This window comes from Leucoraja erinacea, chromosome 6 (genome assembly GCF_028641065.1).
Source record: "Leucoraja erinacea ecotype New England chromosome 6, Leri_hhj_1, whole genome shotgun sequence".
Lineage (NCBI taxonomy): Eukaryota > Metazoa > Chordata > Chondrichthyes > Rajiformes > Rajidae > Leucoraja > Leucoraja erinaceus.
Genome location: NC_073382.1, coordinates 52,052,385 through 52,079,816, shown reverse-complemented (window position 1 = coordinate 52,079,816; position 27,432 = coordinate 52,052,385). Strand labels below are relative to the sequence as shown.

Genomic DNA, 27,432 nt, shown 5'->3' with positions numbered 1-27,432 from the left:
TGCCCACATTGACCAACATGCCCCATCTACACTAGTCCCACCTGCCTGCATTTGGCCCATATCACTTTAAACCTACCCTATCCATGTATCCTAGTACCTGCCTCAACTATGGCAGTATATTCCAATACTCCCAGCACCCATTGTGTAAAAATGAGTTTAACTATTGTTACTGATGTGCAAAGCTATCCTCCCACACATGGTACAGCTGTTAGCCTTTAATTATCAACAAAAGAGGTGCAAAAGAGAATTTAAATACAAACCATTTATGAGTTGACTGGTTAATATTAAAGCAGCCTATTAGGCTGCAGAGGACGTTGATGTTAATCACAGTGGTGGCTCGATTTTTTTTCTTTGGGTTTCCATAGCTACCTCCTACACATTGCTACCAAGAGACACTAACCTTTGCACCACTCTGTAATTATCTAACTGGGAAAATAGCCTGAAGGCTGTTACTTGAGATTTAAAAGGGCACAAGGTTGCGACATTGTTTTTAGCATTGTGAAATTGCTGGGGGCATTAGCAGATTTATGATGACTGGACAGACAAAAAATGAGGAATCGTTCCAGATCAATTTTAAGAGTTTCCCGGATCATACAAGCTAGTTAGCACTGATTGAAGTCGACTCGCAGCTCTTGAAGATGGAGCGGTGTGGAAAACATTCTGAATATCCTTGCAGATCTCAGGTGAGAATGAGTATCCAGATCTCTAGATACAAAGTGCTAGCGTAACTCAGCAGGTCAGGCAGCATCTCTGTAGTAAAAAGGTGATGTTTTGGGTCATGACCCTTCTTCACACTAGTTGGAAGCAGCACTGGTGGCATTGTGGACAAGGAGGAGAAAGGAAGAGAGACTTCTTCCCATGGAAGGCTGGGACACCCTCAAAGAGCCTGCCATCGAGGCAACAATGGGAGGCACCTATTGAAGTCACTGCCAGGTATAAAGACAAGGATACAGTTCCAAAATGAGTTCAGTGAACTCAGACATGTGAAATAGATCGATTCATTCATCTTTAAATTCTGATTACACCAGCGCAGTTTTTGTACAGCGCACTATTTTGTACAGCACACCTTCAACAACTACCTACCAACAATCTTTTAATTGGAAACAAATTCAAGGACAGTCCCTTCCCAGATGTTATAAGGCATCTGAACCGTCCTCTCACCTGCTAGAGTGTAATCCTGACCTCCCATCTACATCACTGGATACCTCTGAACTGTCTTTAATTGGACCTTATCAGACTTTATCTTGCACTAAATGTTGTACCGTTTATCATTTGGCTGCAACGGCATGATTGTAATCTTTGTAATCTTGATTGTAATCTTCTTTGACTGGATAGCACGCAACACTCATTCCAAAGGACGTGATAATATATTTTGCTCTCTCTTGTAAAATAAAGTGTGGGACAATTGGTGTCTTCAACAACAATCAGGGAAAAGATACAATATGATGTGTGCCACACCCCAGAAGCAAACAGGTAGGCCATTATTGGAAGCTTACAAACCCTGGTGAGCCGGCAGCTTTGAGATTACAACATATCTTCCAATCTAATCCTCCATGTGAAGCTATGATAATCAGGTGCATGTTGATCAGCAAAAGAGAAGCCCATCCAGTAAAATCACTGCAGCTACTAGTTTAGTTTTGTTTATTATGGTCATGTGTACCAAGGTACAGTGAAAAGCATTTGTCTGTGTGCTATCCCATCAAAGAAACAGACTGTGCATGATTACAATTGTGCCATGCACTGTTTTAGGTATGTACTGCTCAGTTCAATCTGAAGACAATCTGAGCAGGTACCTCAGTGAGTGGAGTTCCCATCCAAGCTGATAACATGCATTATTTCACTTTCTGGTTAGCCTTGAGATGCATCACAGCATGGTTTAGGAACAGCTCCATCCAAGACCACAATAAATTGCAGAGAACTGTAGATGCAGCTCAAACCATCTCACAAACCAACCTCCCTTCCACTGACTCCATCTACATTTCATGCTGCTTCACCCAGGCCACCAGCATAATCAAGGACAAATTTCACCCCAAACACTCCCTCTTCTCCCCTCCACCATCAGGCAATTGGTACAGAAATTTGAAAACACATACCTCCAGATTCAGGGACATTTTCTTCCCAGCTGTTATCAGGCAACTGGACCATCCTATCAACAACTACAGAGCGGTCCTGAACTACTGTCTACCTCAATGGAAACCCTCAGACTATCTTTAATCAGACTTTACTGGACTTTATCTTGCACTAAACATTATTTCCTTCGTCCTGTATCTGTACACTATGGGCGGCTTGATTGCAATCATATATCGTCTTTCAACTGGATAGCTGGTACATGTGACAATAAACTAAACTAAACCCACTGAGTTCCACCAGCACTTTGTGTTATGCTCAAGACCCTAGCATCTACAGTTGCTTGTTACTCCACTCAGCCTTCACCCCCCACCCCCCCCACGATCAATTTTAACATTTTTTATTCCAATTGATCTGTGAAGGATGAAATCAAGGACTGAGTGCAGCAGATTAACATCAATGCCCAACCATACCTGTTGGCACAACCAGCACTCCATTCCTTGTGTTGTGGTGTCAGTACTGAAATCTGCATGTCGTATATGTCGGCACTCATCCCAGAAAATGTTAATATTTACCACCATCATGTGTCATCTGTTAGCAATTTGGCACATGTGTGAAAAAGAATCCCAGTATAATTGTTCTTAATTACAAGCACGGAACACTCGGATCTAGCTTTTATTTCTGTATTCCACAAATACAAAGCTAGCAATTATCAAATCATGTCTGCTCATGAACCTACAGAAGTGAATGTGTTCTTAACTCAAAACAGCAGCTGCAACTGGTATTGGAAGGAGGCAAACATAGCCAGGCATGCTCTGGAGAATTCCTCCAGAGAAAAATAATAGCTCTTGAAGTTACAATTTGCCAACTTAAAACTTCATAGAAAATCACTAAATAAACAGTTTGTAATGAATTCTTTAAGACTAAAAACTAAATTGACTTTCTTCTGCCACAAATATGCATACATCAACAACAGGATAATGTAATGTCTGATTCTAATCTACTTGATTTAATCTACTTGTGTCAGAACAAGGGTCCCTACCCAAAACATCACCAATCCATGTTCTCCAGCTATGCTCCCTAACCTGTTACTTCAGCACTTTGTCTACACTTGATTTAACCAGTTTGATTCTCAAGGAGACCATTTGGAACTGACAGATAAAATTGATTTGACTGATTGAAAATGCTGATTTTCTTCTTGGTGACATGTACCTTGGACATCTAATGAGGAAGTAATGTTGCCTGTTGTTAACCTTATCTAGATGTAGAGGATCATGTTGAAATGAGGCATTGCAGTTGCTGGCTTACACGAAAGGACACAAAGTGCTGGAGTACCTCAACGGTCAGGCAGCATCTCTGCAGAACATTGGTAATTGACATTTCGGGTCGGAACCCTTCTTCAGTCTGTAAAAGATCCTGTCCCGAAAAATAACCTATTCATGTTCTCTAGAGATGCTGCCTGACCCACTGCGTTACTCCAGCACTTTGTGTCCTTGTGTAGATGATAATATTTGATAACCTTTGCTCACCTTCCAAATGTATTACCAATGCTAAATTTGTATGAATCAAATTGCCCATTGCTTATTGTGAGCAAAACTAGTTTTGTCAGTTTTCTTCATCTCGTCTGTCCCTAAACCAGCCCAGGCTTTGGTGCACAGTGCAAATTGTGACATGCTGTTTATTTCATGAGCAGAATTTTCATCCCACAGGTCCACTGAAGATTGTGTTTTCCTATTTTCTTCCCACTCAGTCTCTAACCATGACTTTACTATTTGTGGTTTGGATTATTTAATGCTATCCTATCGAGGCAATTATATTCCTATCTCTAACAACTGTGAACTAACTCAGAATGCCACAGTGCTGGTTTCAAGCCATCTATGTTCCACAGTTCCATCATCTACATTCTAGCGACTTCTCTATGTTGTTACAAATCACCCTGAAAAGTATTTCCAAGTTCCACTGGCATTGTCCAGCAAATCTCCCTTTTTCTCTTGCTTGTCCTTTTATCGGTGCTCCATTGAGAGCACACTAACATACTGTGTGGTACACCAGCTGCACAGCGGCTCAGAGGAAAGCGCTCCAGAGGGCCATTGACAACGCCCAGAGGATTGTCGGCTGCCCTCTCCTTACCTTGGAGGACTTACACAGTTCCCGCTGCATCAAAAAATCCCAGAGTATCATAAAGGACATTTCCCACCCCGGACACTCCCTGTTTGAACTGTTGCCGTCAGGCAGACGGTACAGATCTACAAGGACAAGGACGAACAGACTAAAAAACAGTTTTTACCCCACTGCTATAAAAGCACTAAATGTAGCCGCCAAGGAACGCAGGGGCGATACATAATAAGGGACTGTGGTACACTGTGAAATCGACAGAAGGATGGAGGGTTGGGTGTTTATGCGTGCTATTTTCGTGATATTTATTTTAGTTGTTTATCTTTTAATATTTTATCTTGTATGTATCGTTAGCTTTTAGAAATGTTTGAATGGTGCACGGACTGGCTGACATTTTTAAATTTCGTTGTACATGGTTCATGTTACAATGACAATAAAGAAACTATTCTATTCTTGTCTCCTTTGTTGACCTGACCCAGGTCCAGTCACTGCACTTTAACATTGATGCAATTTGCAAGCCACTGCCTTGCTCCCAACAACTCACTCCCACCAATATTGATTCTCCACATCTCAGGGGTAACCACAGAATTTTACTGGAACTTACCTTGCAACCTTTAGCTCAAATTCATAATTCAACGATCATTACTATGCTCAATGACTATGTACCTTTGCAATCGAGGGAAACATCCCAAATCGTAATTAGTATCCATGTAGTTGGTGATCCCATTTAGGATTTCACTTGATAGAACTTTTATTACGTGTGAGTGTGATTGTAATTGGTCATAACTTATTTTACATAAATATAGGTTTAAACCTCATTTTTTAATAAATGGATGAAGTAATCTATTTCATTGATAAAAAAAATTGTACTATTCATTCAACTCAACTGTTTTCCTGAATATTTTTATTTGATATTTATAAATATGAATTTCCTCAAGCAATAAACCTGGTAGTCTGCTGAAGTAAGGGGGCTACAGTTATATAACTTTAAATTGATCATTTCGATCTTCAAAGCCTGAGCCACCAGGAGTGGGGCTTAATCATGCCGTTCAGGATGTTGGTCTGGTCTTTCTCTCACTGTCTCTGTCTACAAAATGTAGTGAGAAAACCTTCATCACATTTTTTTTAAAAATACCTTCATGAGCTGGGAAGAGGGAGAAGCTGCAGTATTCTTTTTTGGCAGATACAGCCACAAGGACCTGAAAGGCCTTCACCTATGTGAGAAATGTCTCGGCTTCTGAAATTTCTCCGTTAATGGACCAACGAAGGAAATTTCAAATGTAAACAATGTTGTGCGATTAGTTACCGCTAGAAAATAGGTGCCTTTGTTGACCTGATTCGGTCCAGTCGAGCCTGCACGCCATTCAATATGATCATGGCTGATTTGCAACTCGAATCCCGTACCTGGATGTAGCCACAAGGGCCCATCTAACTCTCTCTTAACTAGCCAAAACTGGCCCAACTACCCTCTGTGGCTGGAGTTCCAGAGATAAGAAAAAAGTTCTTCTCATCTCGGTTTTAAAGGATTTCCCCCATAAGCTGTTTAACTGGATTATTTACACTCAGTTTCTAGCCTGGGACCCCTTAGGTAAGAGTCAATTTTCTAAATTCTAGAGAGTTTTAGTTCCGCTAGTAAATAAAAACTCTTCTTTTTGCACTCGAATGGTTGGATGTACAAAATCCAGGAAACTCCACTAAATCCTCTCTGGCCAAGATAAGAAAGTTAGAGACCCCATAAAGTTTAACTATTATTTACACTCAGTTTGTAATTGGGAATTAGGTGGAGTAATTGTTTCTATCAACATAAGCCTGTATTTTATAAATGCTATTTAGCTGCTAGCTTAACTTTGGTAAGTAAATTCATATATTTATTTAAAGTTGAATGGTGAAAGGCGTGGATAGATCGGATGTGGAGAGGATGTTTCCACTAGTGGGAAAGTCTAGAACCAGAGGGAACAGCCTCAGAATAAAAAGATATACCTTTAGAAAGGAGATGAGCACATCACATCTTGAAGAAATGCAATTCCTCCTAACAGATAAACCAGACCAATTCTTAACGAGTTGGTCTCCATTTATTGACTTCTTGGGAGCATATGGTGCAACAAAATCGTAAAAAAAACAACTGTTTCAGGTCTGGGTGAAAGATGGTCAAGAATATAAATACTTATCTCCTATCTCCTATTTTCTACTCTTTCTCTCTCTCTTTCTTCTTTTTTACTTCTCTCCCTCACTCTCTCTCTTTTTTTTTCTCACACACTATACATCACATGTTTTTCTATCCTCTATTACCTAGTCTCTTTTTCTCTCTCTCATTTAAAAAAGAATAAAAAATGAAACTGTACATAGAATGTAACATGCCAACATATATTTGGCACCTGATAAAAGGTACCACTGTATTGTACTTACTTCTAATAGATAGATAGATAGATAGATAGATAGAAATAAATAGATAGATAAATAGATAGATAAATAAATAAAGGGAAGGGAAGGCGATGAGGAGGAATTGCTTTAGTCAGAGGGTGATGAATCTGTGAAATTTGTTGCCTCAGAAGGCTGTGGAGGTCACCAATGGCTATTTTTAAGGCGGAGATTGGTAGATTCTTGATTAGTACAAGTGTCAGGAGTTATGGGGAGAAGGCAGAAGAATGGGGTTGAGAGGGAAAGATAGATCAGCCATGATTGAATGGTGGAGTAGATTTTATGGGCCAAGTAGCTTAATTCTGCTTCCATAACTTATGAAGATGAATGTAAAGTAATGGGTATGGGTCAATCCAATAGATGCCAATATTTAACACATAAGGATTTATTCTGTATCCTCGCCATGCTACTGAAATTGTGCTTAGGTATCAAAAGTGGATTAGATGGTTTTAAAAGTAAGGTGGTCACACACTTACACTGATCCAAAGTCAGGAAGATTGAGAAGATTCTAAAGTCGGATCCTAGGTTTAAACTGAAAAGTCAATAATTAGTTTCTGATAAAAATTAAGCACCTAAAACGCAGGAAGAACAGAGGAACAGATTCAATAGCCATTCTGTTGAGATGCTAAACATAATTATATGGTGCAAACATTTGCCGAATGGATGGATGACAGTTCCATGCAAAAAAATACAGAGTAAAAGGATGTTGTTGTTGGATCTTCCAGCCATATAATGGATATTGGCCAGCCAAAATCAACAACGTCACACTGCCTACAGCCTTGGATAGAATGGGCAGGTTTGGAAAAGACCAGGCTAAGAGATGGGAAAATGGTCCGGAAAAAAAGAGAGGAGTGCGTAATCAGTGCAAGTAAAATAAAATTCAATGTAGATACCTTAAATCCTCCAATACATGTTAATAGTTGAGTGTCTCATGAATGGTAGCTTACCTTGTAATGGAATAAGAAGATCCCAAAGAAGAGGCTGTAGAGGTCAGCAGTCAGAGTGCCAAGGTTGACCGAGGTGGCACTGCTGAGCTTAATCACAATGGGTAGGAAGCTATACCATCCAAACATGCAGACCGCAAATGAAGTGAATAATAATACTGTAAAAAGAGACTCAGAATATTATATTGAAATGGCATTGCATTACTGTGACCATGTGTGTCTGATCTCAGCAGATTCAATCCTGTAGAAGCAAGGAACTACGGATGCTAGTTTATACCAAAGATAGACACAAAGTGCTGGAGTAACTCAGCAGATCAGGCAGCATCTCTGGAGAAAAGGAATGGGTGACATTTCGGGTCGGGACCTTTCTTCAGACTGAAGGTAGGGGATGGGGGTTGAAGAGCTGGAGGTGAGAAAAATTGATCTTTTTATGCCAGTGTCCTTGGGTTGATGCTAATGAAAACAATGATGCATATGTTTTTAGTTTTAGGGACACAGCATGGAAACAGGCCCTTCGGCCCACCGAGTTCATGCCGACCCACAATCACCCGTACACAAGTTTTATCCTACAGTCTCGGGACAATTTTACAATTTTGCAATTTTAACTTACAAACATGCAGCTATTTGGAGTGTGGGATGAAACTGGAGCACCCGGAGAAAACCCAAGCGGTCACAGGGAGAACATACAAACTCTGTACAGACAGCACCCATAGTCAGGATCGAACTCTGGTCTCTGGCACTGTAATGCCCCTGCCCACCTGGGAAACCTGAACGGAAACCTCTGGAGACTTTGCGCCCCACCCAAGGTTTCCGGAGGTTGCAGGTGGTTGCTGGAGGTTGCAGGTAGTGGAAGCAGGTAGGGAGACTGACTAAAACCTCCGGGAACCGCACGGAAACCTTGGGTGGGGCACAAAGTCTCCAGAGGTTTCCGTTCAGGTTTCCCATGTGGGCAGGGGCATAGGGCAGTATCTCTACTGCACCACAGTGCAGCGCAACATCTCCAATGACTGCATCGATATACTCTGGTGGGAGTTCTTTTATATCTAGAGCTCAATGAGAAAGCAGTCTTTGCATCTAGGAAAGCAAGAGCATCACTGAAATGACTTCTTGCACCTGTGGGAGTGTCATACTGTGAACAATGTTCAAGAGAATTCACCATCTTCTTAAACAAGAGCAGATTTTAAATTCTTCAGAGGAATTTATACCATCTGTACTTTGAAAGCGTTAGTGCATTTTGATTTATATGTCTCTGGGTAATATAATTTTGCAATGATGAAAAGAAAATCCAGTTATGTATCTAATTCCAATGATAAATTGTTACATAAAGCTTATAGTTTTTCCTCACAGGAAACTTTAAACTTTAGACTTTAGAGATACTACACGATAACAGGCCCTCTGACCCACCGAGTCCGCGCCGACCAACGATCACCCCGTACACAAGCGCTATCCTACAGACGAGGGACAATTTTACAGTTTGACCAAAATGAATTAACCTACAAACCTGTACGTTTTTTGGAGTGTGGGAGGGAACCGGAGCGCCCGGAAAGAACACACGCCGTCACAGGGAGAATGTACAAACTCTGTACAAGCAGCCCCTATAGTCAGGATCGAACCCGAGCCTCTGGAGCCATAAGGCACAAATCTTGTGCGTCACTGCGCTGCCCAAGACTTCATTGCCTCAGGACTGTAGTTGGATCAAAGTTGGATACCAGGACAGTATTCTACATACTTGTGCGATTTGATGTGTCTTTGAAACGACAGAGGGAGAACTAGCGAGGATCTTGACTGATAATATCCTTTTCCCATTCAACATAAGCTGCCAATTTATGCATCGGATTTTTTTTGTGAACCAACTATTATAGTAGAGAAGAATAAGTATATATAATGCGCTATATACCATATAACCATATAACAATTACAGCACGGAAAACAGGCCATCTCGGCCCTCCAAGTCCGTGCCGAACACTTACTCTCACCTAGTCCCATCTACCTGCACTCAGACCATAACCCTCCATTCCTTTCCCATCCATATACCTATCCAATTTATTTTTAAATGATAAAATCAAACCTGCCTCCACCACTTCCACTGGAAGCTCATTCCACACAGCTACCACTCTCTGAGTAAAGAAGTTCCCCCTCATGTTATCCCTAAACTTCTGTCCCTTAATTCTCAAGTCATGTCCTCTTGTTTGAATCTTCCCTACTCTCAATGGGAAAAGCTTATCCACGTCAACTCTATCTATCCCTCTCATCATTTTAAAGACCTCTATCAAGTCCCCCCTTAACCTTCTGCGCACCAAAGAATAAAGACCTAATTTGTTCAACCTTTCTCTGTAACTTAGTTGCTGAAACCCAGGCAACATTCATGTAAATCTCCTTTGTACTCTCTCTATTTTTTTTTGTTTTAATATAATTAAAAATATATGTTTTTAAATACCGTATTGCCCGGCAATGAAGACGCTATGTTTTACCCAAAAATGAGACACGAAAATTTACCTGCGTCTTAGAGGCCAATGTTGATGTACTGAGGGATAGCCAAGTCTATCGCTCATTGCTGGCAGCTGATGGGAAGCAGCTGTAAAGTGGGAAGCGGCTGTAAAAAGACGGTGCCGCGGAGGGGGGGGCAAGAGTTCCTTTCACAGTTTGTGGGGAGTCTAGCCCGGGGTAAAGTTGCGGGGAGGGCAGGAGCATTGAGAAGTAGGAGGTCGGGAATCATGCCAATAACTCACTCACTCACTGCTGCTGCAGAGCTCCAAAGACCCACATCATCCTGGCCTCACTACTTGTTGCGCTGGGTGACACTGCATGGTATTCACTGCCCGGTCCGTGCCTTTCAATGTAGACCGGGCAGTGAGGGGACCAGCTCAAGAGCGGGTCAGTGGGCGATGGATAACAGGACAGCAGGCAGTGGAGCTTATTCCTGTGTCAGCGGGATCAAGGGACCAATTGAGGTTACTTGCAACTTTACCCCGGGCCACACTCCCCACATGCTGTGAAAGGAACTCTACCCCCAATAGGTCCCTTGAACTAGTATTGTCATTCAATAAGATCACAACTGATCCCGTTTTTCCCACCATCTCTCCACCTGCCGTCAACCTCCACCCCCCACCCATTCAGTAATTCAGAATGAAGGAGATTTGGAAGCCTTGGGCAAATTGAATTGTTACTTTCTTTATTTTTATTTTTTTGAGCGTGGGAAATTCTATGTCTTGCCAGCCTTCTTTCAAAATTTAGCAACTCAAAATGGGGGTGCGTCTTTGACGCAAGTACGTCTTCATTGTCGGGAAATACGGTACTTTATTAATAGATATGGCTTTTGAAGACTTTATAAAAGTCAACTGAGTGAAAAATACGACAAGAAGTAGTAAACACTGCCCAGTCCATCATCGGCTCTGACCTCCCTACCATCGAGGGGATCTACCGCAGTCGCTGCTTCAAAAAGGCTGGCAGCATCATCAAAGACCCACATCATCTTGGCCACACACTCATATCCTCTCTACCTTCAGGTAGAAGGTACAGGAGCCTGAAGACTGCAACGTTCAGGTTCAGAAACAGCTTCTTCCCCACAGCCATCAGGCTATTAAACTCAACTCACACAACTCTGAACATTAATAGCGCATTATCTGCTTATTTGCACTTTATCTGTTTTATTTATTCATGTGTGTATATATTTATATAATGATATATGGACACACTGATCTGTTCTGTATTCATGCTTTCTATATTCTGTTGTGCTGAAGCAAAGCATCTGGGACACATGACAATAAACTCTCTTGAATCTTGAATCTTGACAGCTTACGGAGAGGAGAACAATCTGCGCATGCGCGGTTTAAGATTTTTTAAAAGCCGACTGACTGCTTACCCTGACTGCTTACTCACTGTACGTGCTTAGAGAGGGGTCTGGTGGGGGGAGCAAGTGACAAAGGTTAGAGGTGAAAAGGAAGCAATAGGGTGTTGGATAAGTAGAGATGAGGAATGAAATGTAAAGACAGAGGGTGGAATGAGATAGTGGCTACGGGGACGAGGGGAGATAAAAGGGAAATGGGGAACTGGGATGGCAGTGTAGGAAGAAGGGAAGAGGAGGATGGTGACTGGGATGGGATAGTGGGAGAAAGAGGTGCACACCGGGGGAGAAAACTTGAAAAGTGTTGGTGACGGGGGAAAGCCTGGCCAGTGATGAGGATAGAAGTGAGGTGAGCACTTTCATTGCTTTACTTTAGAGATACAGCTCAAAAACAGGCCTTTCAGCTCACTGAGGCCGTGCCGACCAGCGATCACCCCGTACGCTGGCACTACCTACACACTAGGGACAATTTACAATATTTACAATTTTACCAAAGCCAATTAACCTACAATCCTGGGCATCTTTGGAGGAGTTTTGATTGGCAGATGGCTGATTTCTCCTTCAACATTATTCAGAAGGTACGAGCCAATTGAGACACGGTGTTGGCTTGGCTGTGATGACTGAAACTCACAATTTAAACTTGCCTCACATTCTCACATGTAGTGTCACAAGAGATTGCAGATACTGGGATCTTGAGAAAAACACAAAGTGCTGGACGAACTCAGCGGGTCAGGCAGCATCTGTGGAGGGAAATGGACAGATGATATTTCAGGGATAAGAATGCCTGCTCCGCTGAGTTCCTTCAGCACTTGTGTTTTTCTTGAAGGCTGCAGTGTCTCCATTAAACTAAAGAAGCTGGGATATACTTCAGGAGAATATCAGAAAAAGAAAGTCAGGAACATCTGAAAAGGACAGCCTTAGCCATACCATATTAATGCTGGTTTACTATTTAGCCAGAGGCAGCACAATGGTGCAGTGGATGGACCTGCTGCCTCACAGCACCAGAGACCTGGGTTCGATCCTGACCTCGCTGTCTGCGTGGAGTTTGCATGTTCTCCCTGTGACGGGGGGAGGGTTTCCTGCGGGTGCTCCGGTTTCCTCCCGCATCCCAAAGATGTGCAGGTTTGTAGGTTAATTGGCCTCTGTAAATTGCCCTTTGTGTGTTGGGAGTGGATGAGAAAGTGGGATAACATAGAACTAGTGTGAATGGGTCAGCATGGACAGTGGGTTGAAGGGCCTGTTTCCATTCTCTATCTCTAATCTAATACAAGCTAATGAATTTCATTAAATATAAACCGAGAAGAGGGTACACATTTTTCTCAGAATTATATTCACAGTGAAAGCCGAAAATGCTTTAGACACGGATTCAGTGGAAATGAATGCTTACCTATTTGCCAGTTCCAATTAATGTTTGCAATTTCATTATGCTCCAGAATGCCTCTATAACAGAAAAATTGGAAACCTGACTTTAAAAGAAATGCCAAAGAAACAGAATCGTTAAAAGCATTATCCTTTTCATGAGACAGATTTATTTTTTGTGTGTCGGAAGGAATTGCAGGGTTTCAACCCAAAACGTTACTCCTCCTTTTTCTCCAGAGATGCTGCCTCAACCGCTGTTTTACTCCAGCACTTTTTGTCTATCTTTGGTATAAAACAGCATCTGTAGTTCCTCCCTTCACAAGGAACTGCACGTGCTGGTTTATATCAACTCAGCGGGCCAGACAGCATCTCTGGAGAAAAGGAATAGGTGACGTTTTGGGTTGAGACCCTTCTTCAAACTGAAAGTAGGTGGGGGGGGGGGGGGGAACTGGACGTTGGAAAAGGGTATTTTCCTCTATTACTCTGTAAAATAAAGTGCTCTGGTTTTCCCCTCCCCCCATATCCAAAGTCGTGAGGGTTGATAGGTGCGTGTGCAGACGGTGCGCCGAAGGACGAAAAGCCGAAGCGAAGAAGTGGAAGCCAGGATACCGAACTGAAACAACGCCAAAAAGTCAAATACCCGAATGGATACAATGCTGTTTCTGGAGACCATAGACTGGTACATTTCGGGTAGAGACCCTTCTTCAGACTGAACTGAACTCTCGTCGGTGAGAGTACTTTTGATTGTCTGAAGAAGGGTCTCTACCCGAAATGTCACCCATTCCTTCTATCGAGAGATGCTGCCTGTCCCCAGCTGAGTTACTCCAGTTTTTTGTGTCTATCTTCAATTTCAGAGTTAAATAAAAAACACAGAGTGCTGGAGGAACTCAGCGGGCTAGGTGGCAACTGTGGAGGGAATGGATTTGGGCCAGGGTTCTTCTTCAATAGGAAGGAACTGCAGATGCAGTTATCTTTGGAAAACGCCAAATGATTCCGGGAAAAGGGAGGGAGGGAGACCAGCCTCTTAACCGCAAGCACCGTGGTAGTTGAACGCTTACAAAAATAATCCGCTCTATGATCTTTGGCAGTTCAAAAGCGGCAAAGGAAAATAAAAAATCCCCCCCACCCTCTCGTCTCCCCCGGCCAGTGATGTGATGAACGTGGGGGTCTGGACCAATCGCTGACAAATTCCGATCTCTGAGACATCATGTCTGTTATTTGGCTTTTTGGCGTTGTGTCCATTTGCTTATTTGGCTTTTTGGCGTTTGTTCCGTTCGGTATCTTGGCTTCCACTTCTTCGCTTCGGCTTCTCATCCTTCGATGTCTTGTCCGGGTACCTCATAGGTTAATTGGCTTTGGTAAAATTGTAAATTGTCCCTAATGTGTAAGATGTTCATAGTGCACGGGTGATCACTGGTCTGCACAGACTCGGTGGGCCAAAGGGCCTGTTTCCACGCTGTATCAGTAAAGTAAAAAGCAAAAGGTCTATATTTTTGACCAGATACCAGATTGACCAGATTGTCACTGTGTGGCTTTGGCTACAGGTACAATTAGATTTGGAGAATGTATTCAGTGCTAAGGATGATGTAAATTCCCTCCAGCGTGTGGGGAATGGTAGTAGAATAAAGTTGGATTAGATTAGTGCAAATGGGTGATTGATGGATAGCATGGACTCAGTAAGTCCAGGAGCCTGTGTCCACACTGCATCTCTCTATGACTATAAATTACTGTATATTTTATTATTCTTATTTTGTCTGCTTTCTGTAAATTGGAGATATTTGTGTATTCTATCACTGCACTTTTCTATATTTAAAAACCTAATTTATTGCTTCAAAAGAAACTGTATTTATGCTAACATTGTGTTTACATTGAGAGTATTAAACAATATAGTTAAATTGGTCATAATTTAGAAATACATTGCTATTCCTTACAGTTGTATCCCACTAAAGAGGGTTGCAAACAAGCCAAGCATTCCCAGAAATTCCTCTGTGCTGAAGTTTTTCACAATAAATTCTTCATATACATTAGAAATACCATAAAGTATAGCACCTCCCAGGACAAGCAGGTCTCCCAGCAACTTGTTGATACCTATTTTAAAAGAGGTCAATTAAGTAAAAATAAACATTTATTAAATGGATATACAGTATATGCTGGAGCAATTAAACATATATTTTGCTTCTGTCTTCATGGAAGACAGTGCAAATAACAGCCAATGCTTCAATGCCAACAGTTCTAATAAAGAAGAAATTAATGAAAATTTGTATTTGTGAACAAAAATAGGCAGAAACAGAAATTAATTGCACTGAAATCTGATTAATCCCAAAGGTTTTATAATCTGCACCCCAGTTTATAATTCACCTGTACTCAGTTGATCTCTTAAGGGAAACTGCTTTGATTTTCCAATCTTTTATGAGAGCGGTTCTTGGGACTGAAAGATTCTCTCACTTGCGAAGCTTCAGGGCAAAATACTCCCATTGTGCAACCATCTTATCTCCACTGATCTGCTTAACCATCTTTCCACCCTGAGATCCCTGTGGAATGCCTTTGGACTTTATTTTATCTCAGGCATCAACCTATATTATCCTACTGCCTCTTTCCCCTTTCATTTCCTATTTTAATTATCCATTATATTCAGCATTCTCCCTTGTAATTTGAACATTCTATATGTCCTACTACAACACGTAGAACATATGATATACTAGATGTGTATTGGAACATCTAGTATATGTTCTATACTAGAACGCATACTAGATGTTCCAATATATATCTAGTGTAGAATATATAAAACACGCTCTATGTGTTCTACTATAGAGCAGATACTAGATGTTCTATCAAGTTGATGTTCTAGTATACATCTAGTATACACTAATGCATACATCTAGTGTATGTACAAGAGAATTGTATTTTCTAGTGCATACAATATGTGTCAATCAATTTGACATCCATTGTATGCATTAGAGAATCGTTGACCTCTGAAACTTGCTGCCAGCTAATGCAATGGACAAAGATTCTCTGCATTGGAGAGAGTACTTACCGCAGATGTACAATTATGTGGGTTAGACTGAACATGACCAGACAGTGTTTTTTTTTCTGTTGCTTGTATATAAAATTTCCTCAAAAGATGATGGACAATGACGTATCGCAAAAAGAGAAGGAAAAGAAAGTGCTGCAAGAACTCGGCGGGTCAGGCAACATCTCTGGAGAACATGGATAGGTGAAATTCCAGATCAGGACCCTTCTTTAAACTATGTATTCAAAAGTACAAATACTGTAATACTGATGAATAATGATATAGTGCATGTGGAGAGGATGTTTCCAGTAGTGGGAGAGTCTACAACCAGAGGGCACAGCCTCAGAATAACAAGCCGTAACTTTAGAATGGAGATGAATCTGTGGAAATCATTGCCACAGGTGGGTGTGGAGGCCAAGTTATCAGATATTTTTAAAGCAGAGATTGATTGGTTCTTGATTAATAAGGGTGTCAAAGGTTATGAGGAGAAGGCGGGAGAATGGTGTTGAGAGGGAAAGATAGATCAGCCATGATCGAATGGCAGAACAGAATCAATGGGCCAAATGGCCTAATTTTTCTCTTATGAACAATAACTATTGCAGGAGTTTCATTACCACCAGTTTCCTTTAGGAGATTAACTGAGTGGAATAAATGTAAATTATACATGGTAGAATATTTGTATGCCTTGGAAGTCCTTTACTCAGTTCATATTCATGCAGCACTATAAAGACTTTCACTCCACAAAAAAAATTCATGCAGTTCCAGATCTTGCCAGGGATCCCAGCGCAATGTGTCTTACCTATTCCTGGATGTTTGGCAGACAGAACGTCAGCACCAACCATAATTCCAACGCCCAGCAAACACATCAAAACGGCTGCAAAATGGATGGCTTTGTATCTCGAATGTAAAATGAACCACGATAGGAGCATCACCACAGGAATGACAAAACAATCCAGGAGCTAATCATGCAAACACAATAGATTAACATGGAATTCATCTACAGATGCGCAAAACGAAGAATCTGCACAGATTGTGGTGGTTTACTCAGAGACCATTTTTCTTTCTAGTCCGACTGAACTGGAGTAGCCATTGAAATCTATCACATTAAAATTAATTGGAAACTAATGTGTTTTGTTTAGTTTAATTTGTTATAGTTACGTGTACTGAGGTACAGTGAAAAGCATTTTTTGTTGCGTGCTATCCAGTCAAGGAAAAGACTATACTTGATTACAATCAAGCCACCCACTATGCATAACAGGTATAACATTTAGTGCAAGTTAAAGTCCCATTAAAGATTGCTCAGTCTCCATTGAGGTAAATAGGAGGTCAGGACCGCTCTCTCATTGGTGAGAGTATGGTTCAGTTGCCTGATGACAGCTGGGAAGCTTACATTGTGTCTAGGATAATGGACAAGTGAGAGCCAGTGGATGTAGTGTGCCTGGACTTTCAGAAAGTATTTGATAAGGTCCCACGTAGGAGATTAGTGGGAAAAATTAGGGCACATGGTATTGGGGGTAGAGTGCAGACATGGATAAAAAATTGGTTGGCAAACAGGAAACAAAGAGTAGGGATTAACGGGTCCCTTTCAGAATGGCAGGCAGTGACTAGTGGGGTACCGCAAGGCTCGGTGCTGGGACTGCAGCTATTTACAATATACATCAATGATTTGGATGAAGGGATTCAAAGTAACATTAGCAAATTTGCAGATGTCACAAAGCTGGGTGGCAGTGTGAATTGTGAGGAGGATGCTATGAGAATGCAGGGTGGCTTGGACAGGCTGGGTGAGTGGGCAGATGCATGGCAGTTTATCCACTTTGGTAGCAAAAACAGGAAGGCAGATTACTATCTAAATGGCGTCAAGTTGGGAAAAGGGGAAGTACAACGGGATCTGGGGGTCCTTGTTCATCAGTCTATAAAAGTAAGCATGCAGGTACAACCGGCAGTGAAGAAAGCGAATGGCATGTTGGCCTTTATAACAAGAGGAGTCGAATATAGGAGCAAAGAGGTCCTTCTGCAGTTGTACAGAGCCCTAGTGAGATCACACCTGGAGTATTGTGTGCAGTTTTGGTCTACTAATTTGAGGAAGGACATTCTTGCTATTGAGGGTGCAGCGTAGGTTTACAAGGTTGATTCCCGGGATGGCGGGACTGTCATATGCTGAGAGAATGGAGAGGCTGGGCTTGTACACTCTGGGGTTTAGAAGGATAAGAGGTGATCTAATTGAAACATATGAGATTGTTAAGGGTTTGGACATGCTAGAGGCAGGAAGCATGTTTCCGATGTTGGGGGAGTAAGGAACCAGGGGCCACAGTTTAAGAATAAGGAGTAAGTCATTTAGAACGGAGACGAGGAAATACTTTTTCACACAGAGAGTTGTGAGTCTGTGGAATTCTCTGCCTCAGAGGGCGGTGGAGGTAGGTTCTCTGGATGCTTTCAAGAGAGAGCTAGATAGGGCTCTTAAAGATAGCGGAGTCAGGGGATATGGGGAGAAGGCAGGAACGGGGTACTGATTGGGGATGATCAGCCATGATCACATTAAATGGCGGTGCTGGTTCGAAGGGCCGAGTGGCCTACTCCTGCATCTATTGTCTATTGTCTATTGTCATACATTGGCACAAGAAACAACAAGATTTTTCTATTTTGCCTCACAGTCTAATTCTAAGTCTCGCTTGAAATTCAAAGCATGGTGTAGCATTTAATAAAAGACACAAAGTGCTGGAGTAACTCAGCCGATCAGGAAGTATCCCTGGACAACATAGATAGGTGACGTTTCAGGTTGGGACTCTTCTTCAGATTAAAGAAGAAGGGTCCAGACCCATAATGTCACCTACTCAAGTTCTCCAGGGATGCTTCTTGCCACTCTGAGTTATCCCAGCACTTTGTGTCTTTTTTTGGTAAACCAACATCTGCGGTTCTTTGTTTTTATGTATAGAATTTATTATTCTTTATTCTTTAATGTGAGAGAGGCAAAGTTTAAAGGAAATGTGTGGGGCAGGTTATTTTACATTGAAAGTGGTGAGTGTCTGGAACACAATAGCAGAGGTGGTGGTGTAGGCAAACACAACATGGCTTTTAGATAGGCATGTGGGTATGCAGGGAATGGAAAAATAGGTATAGGATTAGGCCATTCGGCCCTTCAATATGATCATGGCTGATCATATGCAGGCAGAGGAGATTAGTTTAATTTGACAACGTTCGGTATGGATATCATGGGCCGAGTGGGCCTGTTACTCTGCTGTACTCTTCTATGGTCTGTTCTTTATTTCAGGCTAGGTTTTTCCTGTGAGTAACTTCTTTTCCATTAGTTTCATATTCTTGGTGAAACTCATATTTCTACTTTTGACTCTCCATTAATTTAAGGAGATGAGTATTTTGAGATTGGCTTCAGACAATCGCTGTCCAATCCTGATGTTGACTCTGGTGGGTAAAGAACCATTAATTTAGAAAGCCAGTATGGAGTCCAGGCTTTTTTTAGTCTTTTAGAGGCACTCTGTGGAAACGGTCCCTTTCGGCTCCTCAAGTCAGCAGCTCTACCAGCTACACCACTGTGCTGCCCCTGAGGTCATGTTTAGGTTGTACAGGTACTTTCAAGTTTGCTCATTTTTTAATATCCTATGTACATTTTTATTACAAAATCACAACAAAGCATCTACACAGTGGACCTCCATACGACTGGTTAGTCTCAAAGGTCTTTTATTGTCACGTGTACCAATTAAGGTACAGTGATATGCGAATTACCATACAGACATACTAAATAAGCAACAAGACACACAACTACATAAAAGTTAACATAAACATCCACCACAGCGGATTCCCCACATTCCTCACTGTAATGGAAGGCATTAAAGTCTAATCTTCCCTCAAGGCTCTGTTTCTGAGCTGTATGCTTATTGCAATTGGAAATACTACAGCCGCACTATTTTAAGGGGTCCAATAATGCTATCATTTCCAAAACAAAACATTTCTTTTAACTTAATCTTTAGTTTAATTTTCAGACTTGGATTGTTTTCTCTCGGGTGTCAGAAGCTGAGGGGAGACCTGATAGAAGTTTATAAAATGATGAGAGGCATAGATAGAGTGAACAGTCAGAAACGTTTTCACAGGTGGAAATGTCAAAGACTAGACTGAGGGCCTAGTTTTCAATTTAAGAGGGGCAAAGTTTAAAGAAGATGTGTGACCACGTTTTTTTTACACAGAGAGTGTACGGGTGCCTGGGATGTGCAGGTCTAGGTAGGGCTAGACATGATAGTGGCATTTAAGAGCCTTTTAAATAGACATAAAGGTATGCAGGGAATGGAGGGTATGGAACGTGCAAGTAAAGGAATTTAGTTTAACCTGGCATCATGCTCGGCATGGACATTGTTGGCTGAATGGCCTGTTCCTGTGCTATACCGTTCTATGTTCTATATTATATGTACAGTATGGTGGGCTTCTAAGCCAAAACAAAAGAGAAAACTAAAAATGTGAACCATGCCCAGTGCTGAATTAGCTAATCTCAGCCAAGGCAGTAGTGACACTCCTGAAAATGCCTCAGCATTGCCAAAACAGAAAGAGGAAAAATATTCCAGGATTCCCAATCCGGATAGTTGCAATGACTGAGTACTGCGATTAAAATTAATTATTATGCCCTTTAGCCTTGGGAAACTACTTCATGGGATGTCTACTTGATTGAGCTGTCAGACTGTTGTTCAGATTCAGGAATTATATCTGGATATTGAGGGGGCGGCACAGTGGTGCCACAGTTGAGTTGCTCCCTTACAGAGCCGGAGACAAGTATTCGATCCTGACTACGGTGCTGTATGTACGGAGTTTGTATGTTCTCCCTGTGACCACGTGGATTTTCTCCAGGTGCTCCTGTTTCCTCCCACACTCCAAAGATTTACAGGTTTGTAGGTTAATTGGGTTCATTGGCTTTGGTAAGTTGTAAAATTGTCCTTAGTGTGTGTAGGTTAGTGTCAGCGCGAAATCGGTGGGCTGAATTGCCTGTTTCTGCACTGTATCTTGAAAGTCTTTAATGAAATATGGCTTGGCAGAGATAAAAAAGCAGGTAAAGGTTAACTGATTATTAATCTACTACAAACATGTAGGAATATAATATAGATGATGACTATATGAAAAGGTTGGGCACGTACCTGAACACTTGTTAATGTTGTATACTGGTAGGCTTTGACTGTCATATAATTTGCTTCAACATCAATGAGTCCCAGCAGAAGATATTTCCACCATTTTGCCTTTAGTATTTGCACTAAATTTTTACTGCCTGATTGAAAATATAATTAAAATAGCACATCAGATTCAGTGACAATTAACTTAATATTGTGGCTAGATGCTATGATGATTCTAAACACTTGAAATAGAATCAGTCTGAAGAAGGGTCCTGACCCAAAACATCACCTATTGATGTTCTCCTAGGATACTGCCTGACCCACTGAGTTACTTGAGTATTTTGTGATTTCCCTTGGTAAACCAGCATCTGCAAATCTTGGTTGCTATATTTCAAAAGATTATTTTTGTTGATAACATACCCTGCCTGAAAGCCAATACTCCGGTGTAAACCAGGAACAGTAGTAGGTAGTTGACAAAGCCTTGAAGCATTGGTGTGTTGACAGAAAAATCATCTGCCAGATATTGACTGCTGATTGCAGTTCCGCATAATAACAGGGATAATCCTTGACCGAGGAGTATAATCTTCAGCAGATCCCTAAAAACACATCAAATTTTCTTGTGAGTACATTAAAATTCAGCAGTGTAGTGCAAACCTAAAAGTAGGTGTTAGAGAAAAATGCAACAATGAACCCCAAGAAACATAAGGTATGCCACCAACTGAAAAGAAAGAATTAAATATATTTGAGCAATATAGTGGCCCCAAGAGTGTTAGAATGATAGTCAAAGTGAAATAAATCACAGAAACAGGCCCTTGGTCCATTGTGTCCACACAGATCATCAACTACTCGCTAACACTTATCCTACAATTATCACATTTTTATTCCCTTCAAATTCGCTTCAACTCTACCCAAAACCAACTCACCTATAACCTAAGGGCAATTTATAGTGACCAGTTAACCTACCAATGAACCTACCTGTCTTTGAGATATGGGAGGAAACCGGAGCACCCGGAGGAAACCCACACAGTTACAGAATGTGCGAACTCCAAGCAGACAGCAGCCGAGGTCAGGATTGAACCAGGGTCTCCGGCGCTGTGAAGCAGTGGCGCTACTAGTTGAAGCACCGTGCTGCACCACCGGAAGCAATTTGAAATGACTTCCAGATTTACTACTGCTTGGCTCAACACAAGGACTAAAGAACAGTAGCAAATGTCTGGGCTTAACTTCATATAATACATTTTGTAAATAGATGGATGGGAAAAGGTTGAAGAGCTGGAATGCAAGAAACATCAGGTTATGAAGTGCAGTCCTAGCCAAGGTAGGATCTTTACTTCAAAACAGCTGAGGAAAACTATAATTTCCAACAAAAAACTGATATTGAAAATGTAAAAGATAAAATTACAAAATTGCGATGAAAATAACCGATTTAGCAATAAATATGTCCATATTTATAAAACGAATTGTGAAATTAGAATGGCTGGCATTGAAATGTATAAAATTATTTTAAAATCCAAGAGATTTATTCTGCACATTTAGCTGCGACGATGGATTCTGTAATTTAGCTGTAAAAATGAATTCTCAATTGATTTCCGCTGGTATCAATTATGATTGAAATCTAATCAAGGATAATAATATACTTTGAACCCTTATAAATGACGTATGAATTATCAATTGTAATAAATTACATGCTAAAGTCCATTTTAACCACTTATCTCCTAAAAATGCCCTAGATCTTTTGAAAAGAGCCATTAACAGGTTTAACAGTTTCAAATCAATGGCAAATATTGTCTTTGTAGTTAAAACATTCAAAGATCTGTTTGTATAAATGGAGAAGAAGATGGAAATATTGAATTTTATTTTAATTATTTAAAGTTCAATTCTAATATTTAGGTATTGAAAAGGTCTAAAAGTCAAAAGCCTGAGAACTATTAAAAAGTACCTTTGATTTGTTTTAATACAAGGCAGCAGCTCCAAAACCTGACCTCTGCTGTCTAAATGGAGGCAAAGAGTAACATGCAAAATCAGCATGCTTCCCACACTAAGAAAACAGAATAATGTTTATGTTCATTTGTCTGCAATAGATGAAAATGAATTAGAGGTTTAAGATATTTTTGATAGGTACATTTATATTCTCAATGGTTGGTGGTAGCAATATTACATTTCACTCTGAGTATGTAGATCTATTTGTAATTTGTATACATTTGGATGTGGATAGGGTGAACTGTTTTAAATATCTGGGAGTCCACATCTCCGAGGATATGACATGGGCATCACACGCCTCAGCACTCGTGAGTAAGGCAAGGCAGCGCCTTTACCACCTCAGGCAATTGAGGAAATTTAGAGTGTCTCTGAGGATCCTCCAGTGCTTCTACGCAGCGGCGGTGGAAAGCATCTTGTCCGGGAACATTACCATCTGGTTTGGGAATTGCTCTGCCAAGGACAAGAAGGCTCTGCAGAGAGTAGTGTGTTCGGCCGAACGCACTATGGGAACTTCACTCGCCCCCCTGCAGGAACTATACAACAGGAGGTGCAACTCCAGAGCAAATAAAATCATGGGAGACCCCTTCCACCCCTGCAATGGACTGTTCCAGCTGCTACGGTCAGGCAAACGCCTCCGTTGCCATGCGGTGAGAACGGAGAGGTTGAGAAGGAGTTTCTTCCCAGAGGCAATTCGGACTGTAAACGCCTATCTCACCAGGGACTAACTCTACAGAACGTTTTTCCTTCCATTATTTATTATGTAAAATAATATGTTTGTTATGATTGTGTTTATAATTTGTTTGGTTGTTTTGTTGTTTGTCTTTTGCACAAAAGTCTGCGAGCATTGCCACTTTCATTTCACTGCACATCTCGTATGTGTATGTGACAAATAAACTTGACTTGACTTGACTTGACTTTTGTAGAGATACTGTGTGGTAACAAGCCCTTCAGCCCACTGTATCTGTGCCGACCAGCGATCACCCATACACGTTTAAACCCACACACTAGGGACAATTTATGGAAGCCAAGCAACATACAAACCGGAAATTGGAGGAACAGCACCTCATATTCCGTTTGGGGAGTCTGCACCCCGGGGGCATGAACATCGAATTCTCCCAATTTTGTTAGTCCTTGCTGTCTCCTCCCCTTCCTCAGCTCCCCTGCTGTCTCCTCCCACCCTCCAGCCTTCTGGCTACTCCTCCTTTTCCCTTTCTTGTCCCCACCCACCCCCACCCCCGATCAGTCTGAAGAAGGGTTTCGGCCCGAAACGTTGCCTATTTCCTTCGCTCCATAGATGCTGCTGCACCCGCTGAGTTTCTCCAGCCTTTTTGTGTAACATACAAACCTGCATGTCTTTGGAGTGTGGGACGAAACTAGAGCACCTGGAGAAAACCCAGGTCGTCATGGGGAAAATGTGCAAGACAGCACCCGTGGTCGGGATCAAAACTTAGTCTCTGGCGCTCTCTACTACTGCAGTACTACTAAGGCAGCAACTGTACTACTCCGCCACTGTGCTACCCTGCTAAAGTGGCAGGGCTACTTTAATTTGCTAAAGTACAAGCACGATGAGAGCCCTATGTAGCAGCTTCACGAGGTGTGGCCCTGCCATGCCTTCTATAACTCCACTGATCAAGGCCATGAAATTGGCTTGCTAATGACTAAAGAACGAGAGGTGTGCTGGGTCTAGGAGTTAGGGGCTGGCTAGGCCTACAGCGGCAGTGACGGTTCTGAATGTGGCTTCATGGATACAAAGTATTTGTAACAGATCTGGTCTTCGCTTATGCTGCTTTTCAAATGTATTGTGTCACACAATATAGTTGAAGATATCCTCAATCTGAAGCTGGAACTATGTCATCATAAGGACTTGGAAGCAGTTATTCCTAACAAAACTATAATGGATCAATGTATCTGCAATTATTAGGTCAGTAAAGATTTGCATTCTTTTAATTAACAAAGTGAGCACAAATGAAGAGTGGTTTTAAGTGAGTAAAATATATTTCAGGTTAAACCACCAAAATCTAACTCTGTTCTCACTCCTACCTGGAACAATTGACCCGAGATGACCTATCCATTTTCTCCAAAGATGCTGCCTGACCTGCTGAGTTACTCCAGCATTTTGTATCTATCTTCAGTAATAAAGGCAAATTACTTTTGTCTGCAAACATACAATGTTCAGAAAACCAGCCAGTGCTGCGTTATATTTCTGACAAATGAAGAGACTGATATTGAAAAAGTCAATGTTCAACTTGCACGCACTTACCATGTGAAACATTCTCTAAGTTTTGCTTTCTCTATCGCATTGGAAAAAAAAATCTGGACTGTGTTCCTTCTCTGCGATGTTCCCTCACTGCTCTCCATTGCTTAAGAAAAAAAGAGGAAACGTTAAACCAAAGGAGGAAAGAAAGAAAATGAAAGAACAGAAGATAAAGCTCACCTGACTCATTCGTAAGGAGGTACTGAATTCAGAGAACCTGATTGAATGATTAACCCTCGTGGTGAACAAAGAAATAAGATAATGTACTGGTTCAGCCAAATGGCAAAGTACTTGTGAAAGGTGAAAAGACGAATGACTAAGAAAGCAAATTATTAATGGGTATAAAAACAAGATATGGAATATAATAAGAAAAAATAAGAGTGAGTATAAAATAAGATACCATTGCAGTAATAATTTTAATAATAAGCCAACTGAATTGTAATGATATTCATTTATGCTTTTTGATTATATTTTTGAACAAAAAAAAGTAAATGTATCCCATAACATTTAATGTTTGAGAAATACTTTCAAGCAGGTTTTATGATCTCCAAATGTGAGAATGCAATTAATCTTTTGAATGATTCACAGACATAAGAATCACACATTGTACCATTTACAGCAGAGTTTATTGTAGTTAGTTAAGTATGCAGAGCAGGTTCATAATATTATGTATAGATAACTTGAATACTTGGTTTAAATATTTGCCAGAAGACACATGATATGCTGAACGATTGTGATAACACATTGTTGGAAGACGGCTCCTTAACTCAATATATCGGAGAGATGGATTAAGGCAAGGATTCCCAACCTGGGGTAAATTTTGCCTACCCAGGGGGTAAATTTGTTGATTCTGGATTTGTACATATTTTTTCTCATTGACTGACTGTGTTTGGTTCTGGTATTCTGTTCATCATTAGTTGTTCATAAATAAGTGAAATAACATTGTTATGTGCTATTAAAGTTGCCAGGGGTAAATGGGATGAAATAGGTTGGGAACCCCTGGATTAAGGACCAGAACTTTATATAAATCAATTACAATTTATGGGAAACGCAAAGAAAACAAGAGATTAGAACGTCAATGAACAGAGATTAGTAGGTACATTTAGTGCGTATATGGATAATTTGCAATGCCAAAATAAATGTTAGAAAGGTTCAGAGCAACATGCTTAACTATGACAAAAGAAAAGTGCCATAATACTTTATTCCTTTATTCCTTGGTGGACAAGATCATGAGAGAAATAGATCAGGTAAATACACAGCATTTTGCACAGAGTATGGGAATTGAGAACCAGAGGGCATAGGTTTAAAATGAAGTGGGGAAAAATATGATAGGAACTTGAGGGGTAACTTTTTTACACAGAGGGTGGCGGATTTATGGAACGAGCTGCTGGAGGAAGTAGCTTAGGCAGGTACTATTTTAGTTTCGTTTAGAGATACAGCTCAGAATCGGGCTCTTCGGCCCACCGAGTCCGTGCCGTCCAGCGATCCCTGTACTCTTACACTATCCTACACACACTAGGGACAATTTACAATTATACCAAGCCAATATAAGCTACAACCCTGCATATCTTTGGGGTGTGGGAGGAAACCGGAGATACCAGAGAAAACCCACGCTGTCATGGGGAGAACGTACAAACTCCGTAGGCAGGATCGAACCTGGGTCTCTGGCACGGTGAGGCAGCAACTCTACCGCTGTGCCACTGTGCTGCCTTATCATAATGTTAATGAGATATATGGACAGGTACATAGATAAGATAGGTTTGGAGGATTATGGGCCAAGCACGGGCAGGTGGGGCTACCGTTGATGCTGCCAGCAAGTTAGGCCGAAGAGCCTGTTTCCATGCTGTATGACTATCATACTATGACTGTAATTAAGAACATTGCCGTGCATAAGATAAATCTTTTCAAAACCAACTAATCCCTCAAAATCCTGATCCGTTTGAAAAAACAATAGTGATATTTTCAAACGTCCAAGAATTGATTTCGGAAAATCAATTAATGTCTTGAAGATATCGAAAATAAGGTGCTCACGTATTTGTAAACAAAGGGATCAGATTTAACCTAGCCCATTAGGTTAAACCACCTGGTAAATTAACAGTATTGCTCATCAGAAGCAAAATAATCTAAGAAATACAATGCAATTTTATTTAAAATGTATAGAACGTAGAGCTCAGGAGCACCCACTTTGGCCCACACTACATGTGTAAAACATGTGTAAAACAAGTTAAACTAATCTCCTCTAACTGCATAGCCCAACATCCCCTGCATATCCATGTGTCTATTGAAAAGCCTCTTAAATGCCACTGTCATCCCTGCCTCCACCACTGTTCTGGCAG

The 27,432-nt window shown here is 41.1% G+C and overlaps 1 protein-coding gene across 1 annotated transcript in view; it reads right to left on the bottom strand.

Annotated features, from left to right (window-relative positions):
• The window catches only part of LOC129698133 (solute carrier family 35 member F2-like), a 29,113-nt gene extending 3,662 nt beyond the window's left edge, over positions 1 to 25,451 (bottom strand). The window contains exons 1-7 of the mRNA XM_055637035.1: positions 25,103 to 25,451; positions 21,283 to 21,458; positions 20,890 to 21,017; positions 16,557 to 16,716; positions 14,679 to 14,835; positions 12,776 to 12,828; positions 7,548 to 7,702 (exon numbers count right to left, since the gene is read on the bottom strand). Coding sequence (XP_055493010.1) covers positions 7,548 to 7,702; positions 12,776 to 12,828; positions 14,679 to 14,835; positions 16,557 to 16,716; positions 20,890 to 21,017; positions 21,283 to 21,458; positions 25,103 to 25,200 — 927 coding nt within the window. The 5' untranslated portion in view covers positions 25,201 to 25,451. The remainder of the gene's footprint in view (positions 1 to 7,547; positions 7,703 to 12,775; positions 12,829 to 14,678; positions 14,836 to 16,556; positions 16,717 to 20,889; positions 21,018 to 21,282; positions 21,459 to 25,102) is intronic.
• Between the last annotated feature and the right edge of the window lie 1,981 nt (positions 25,452 to 27,432).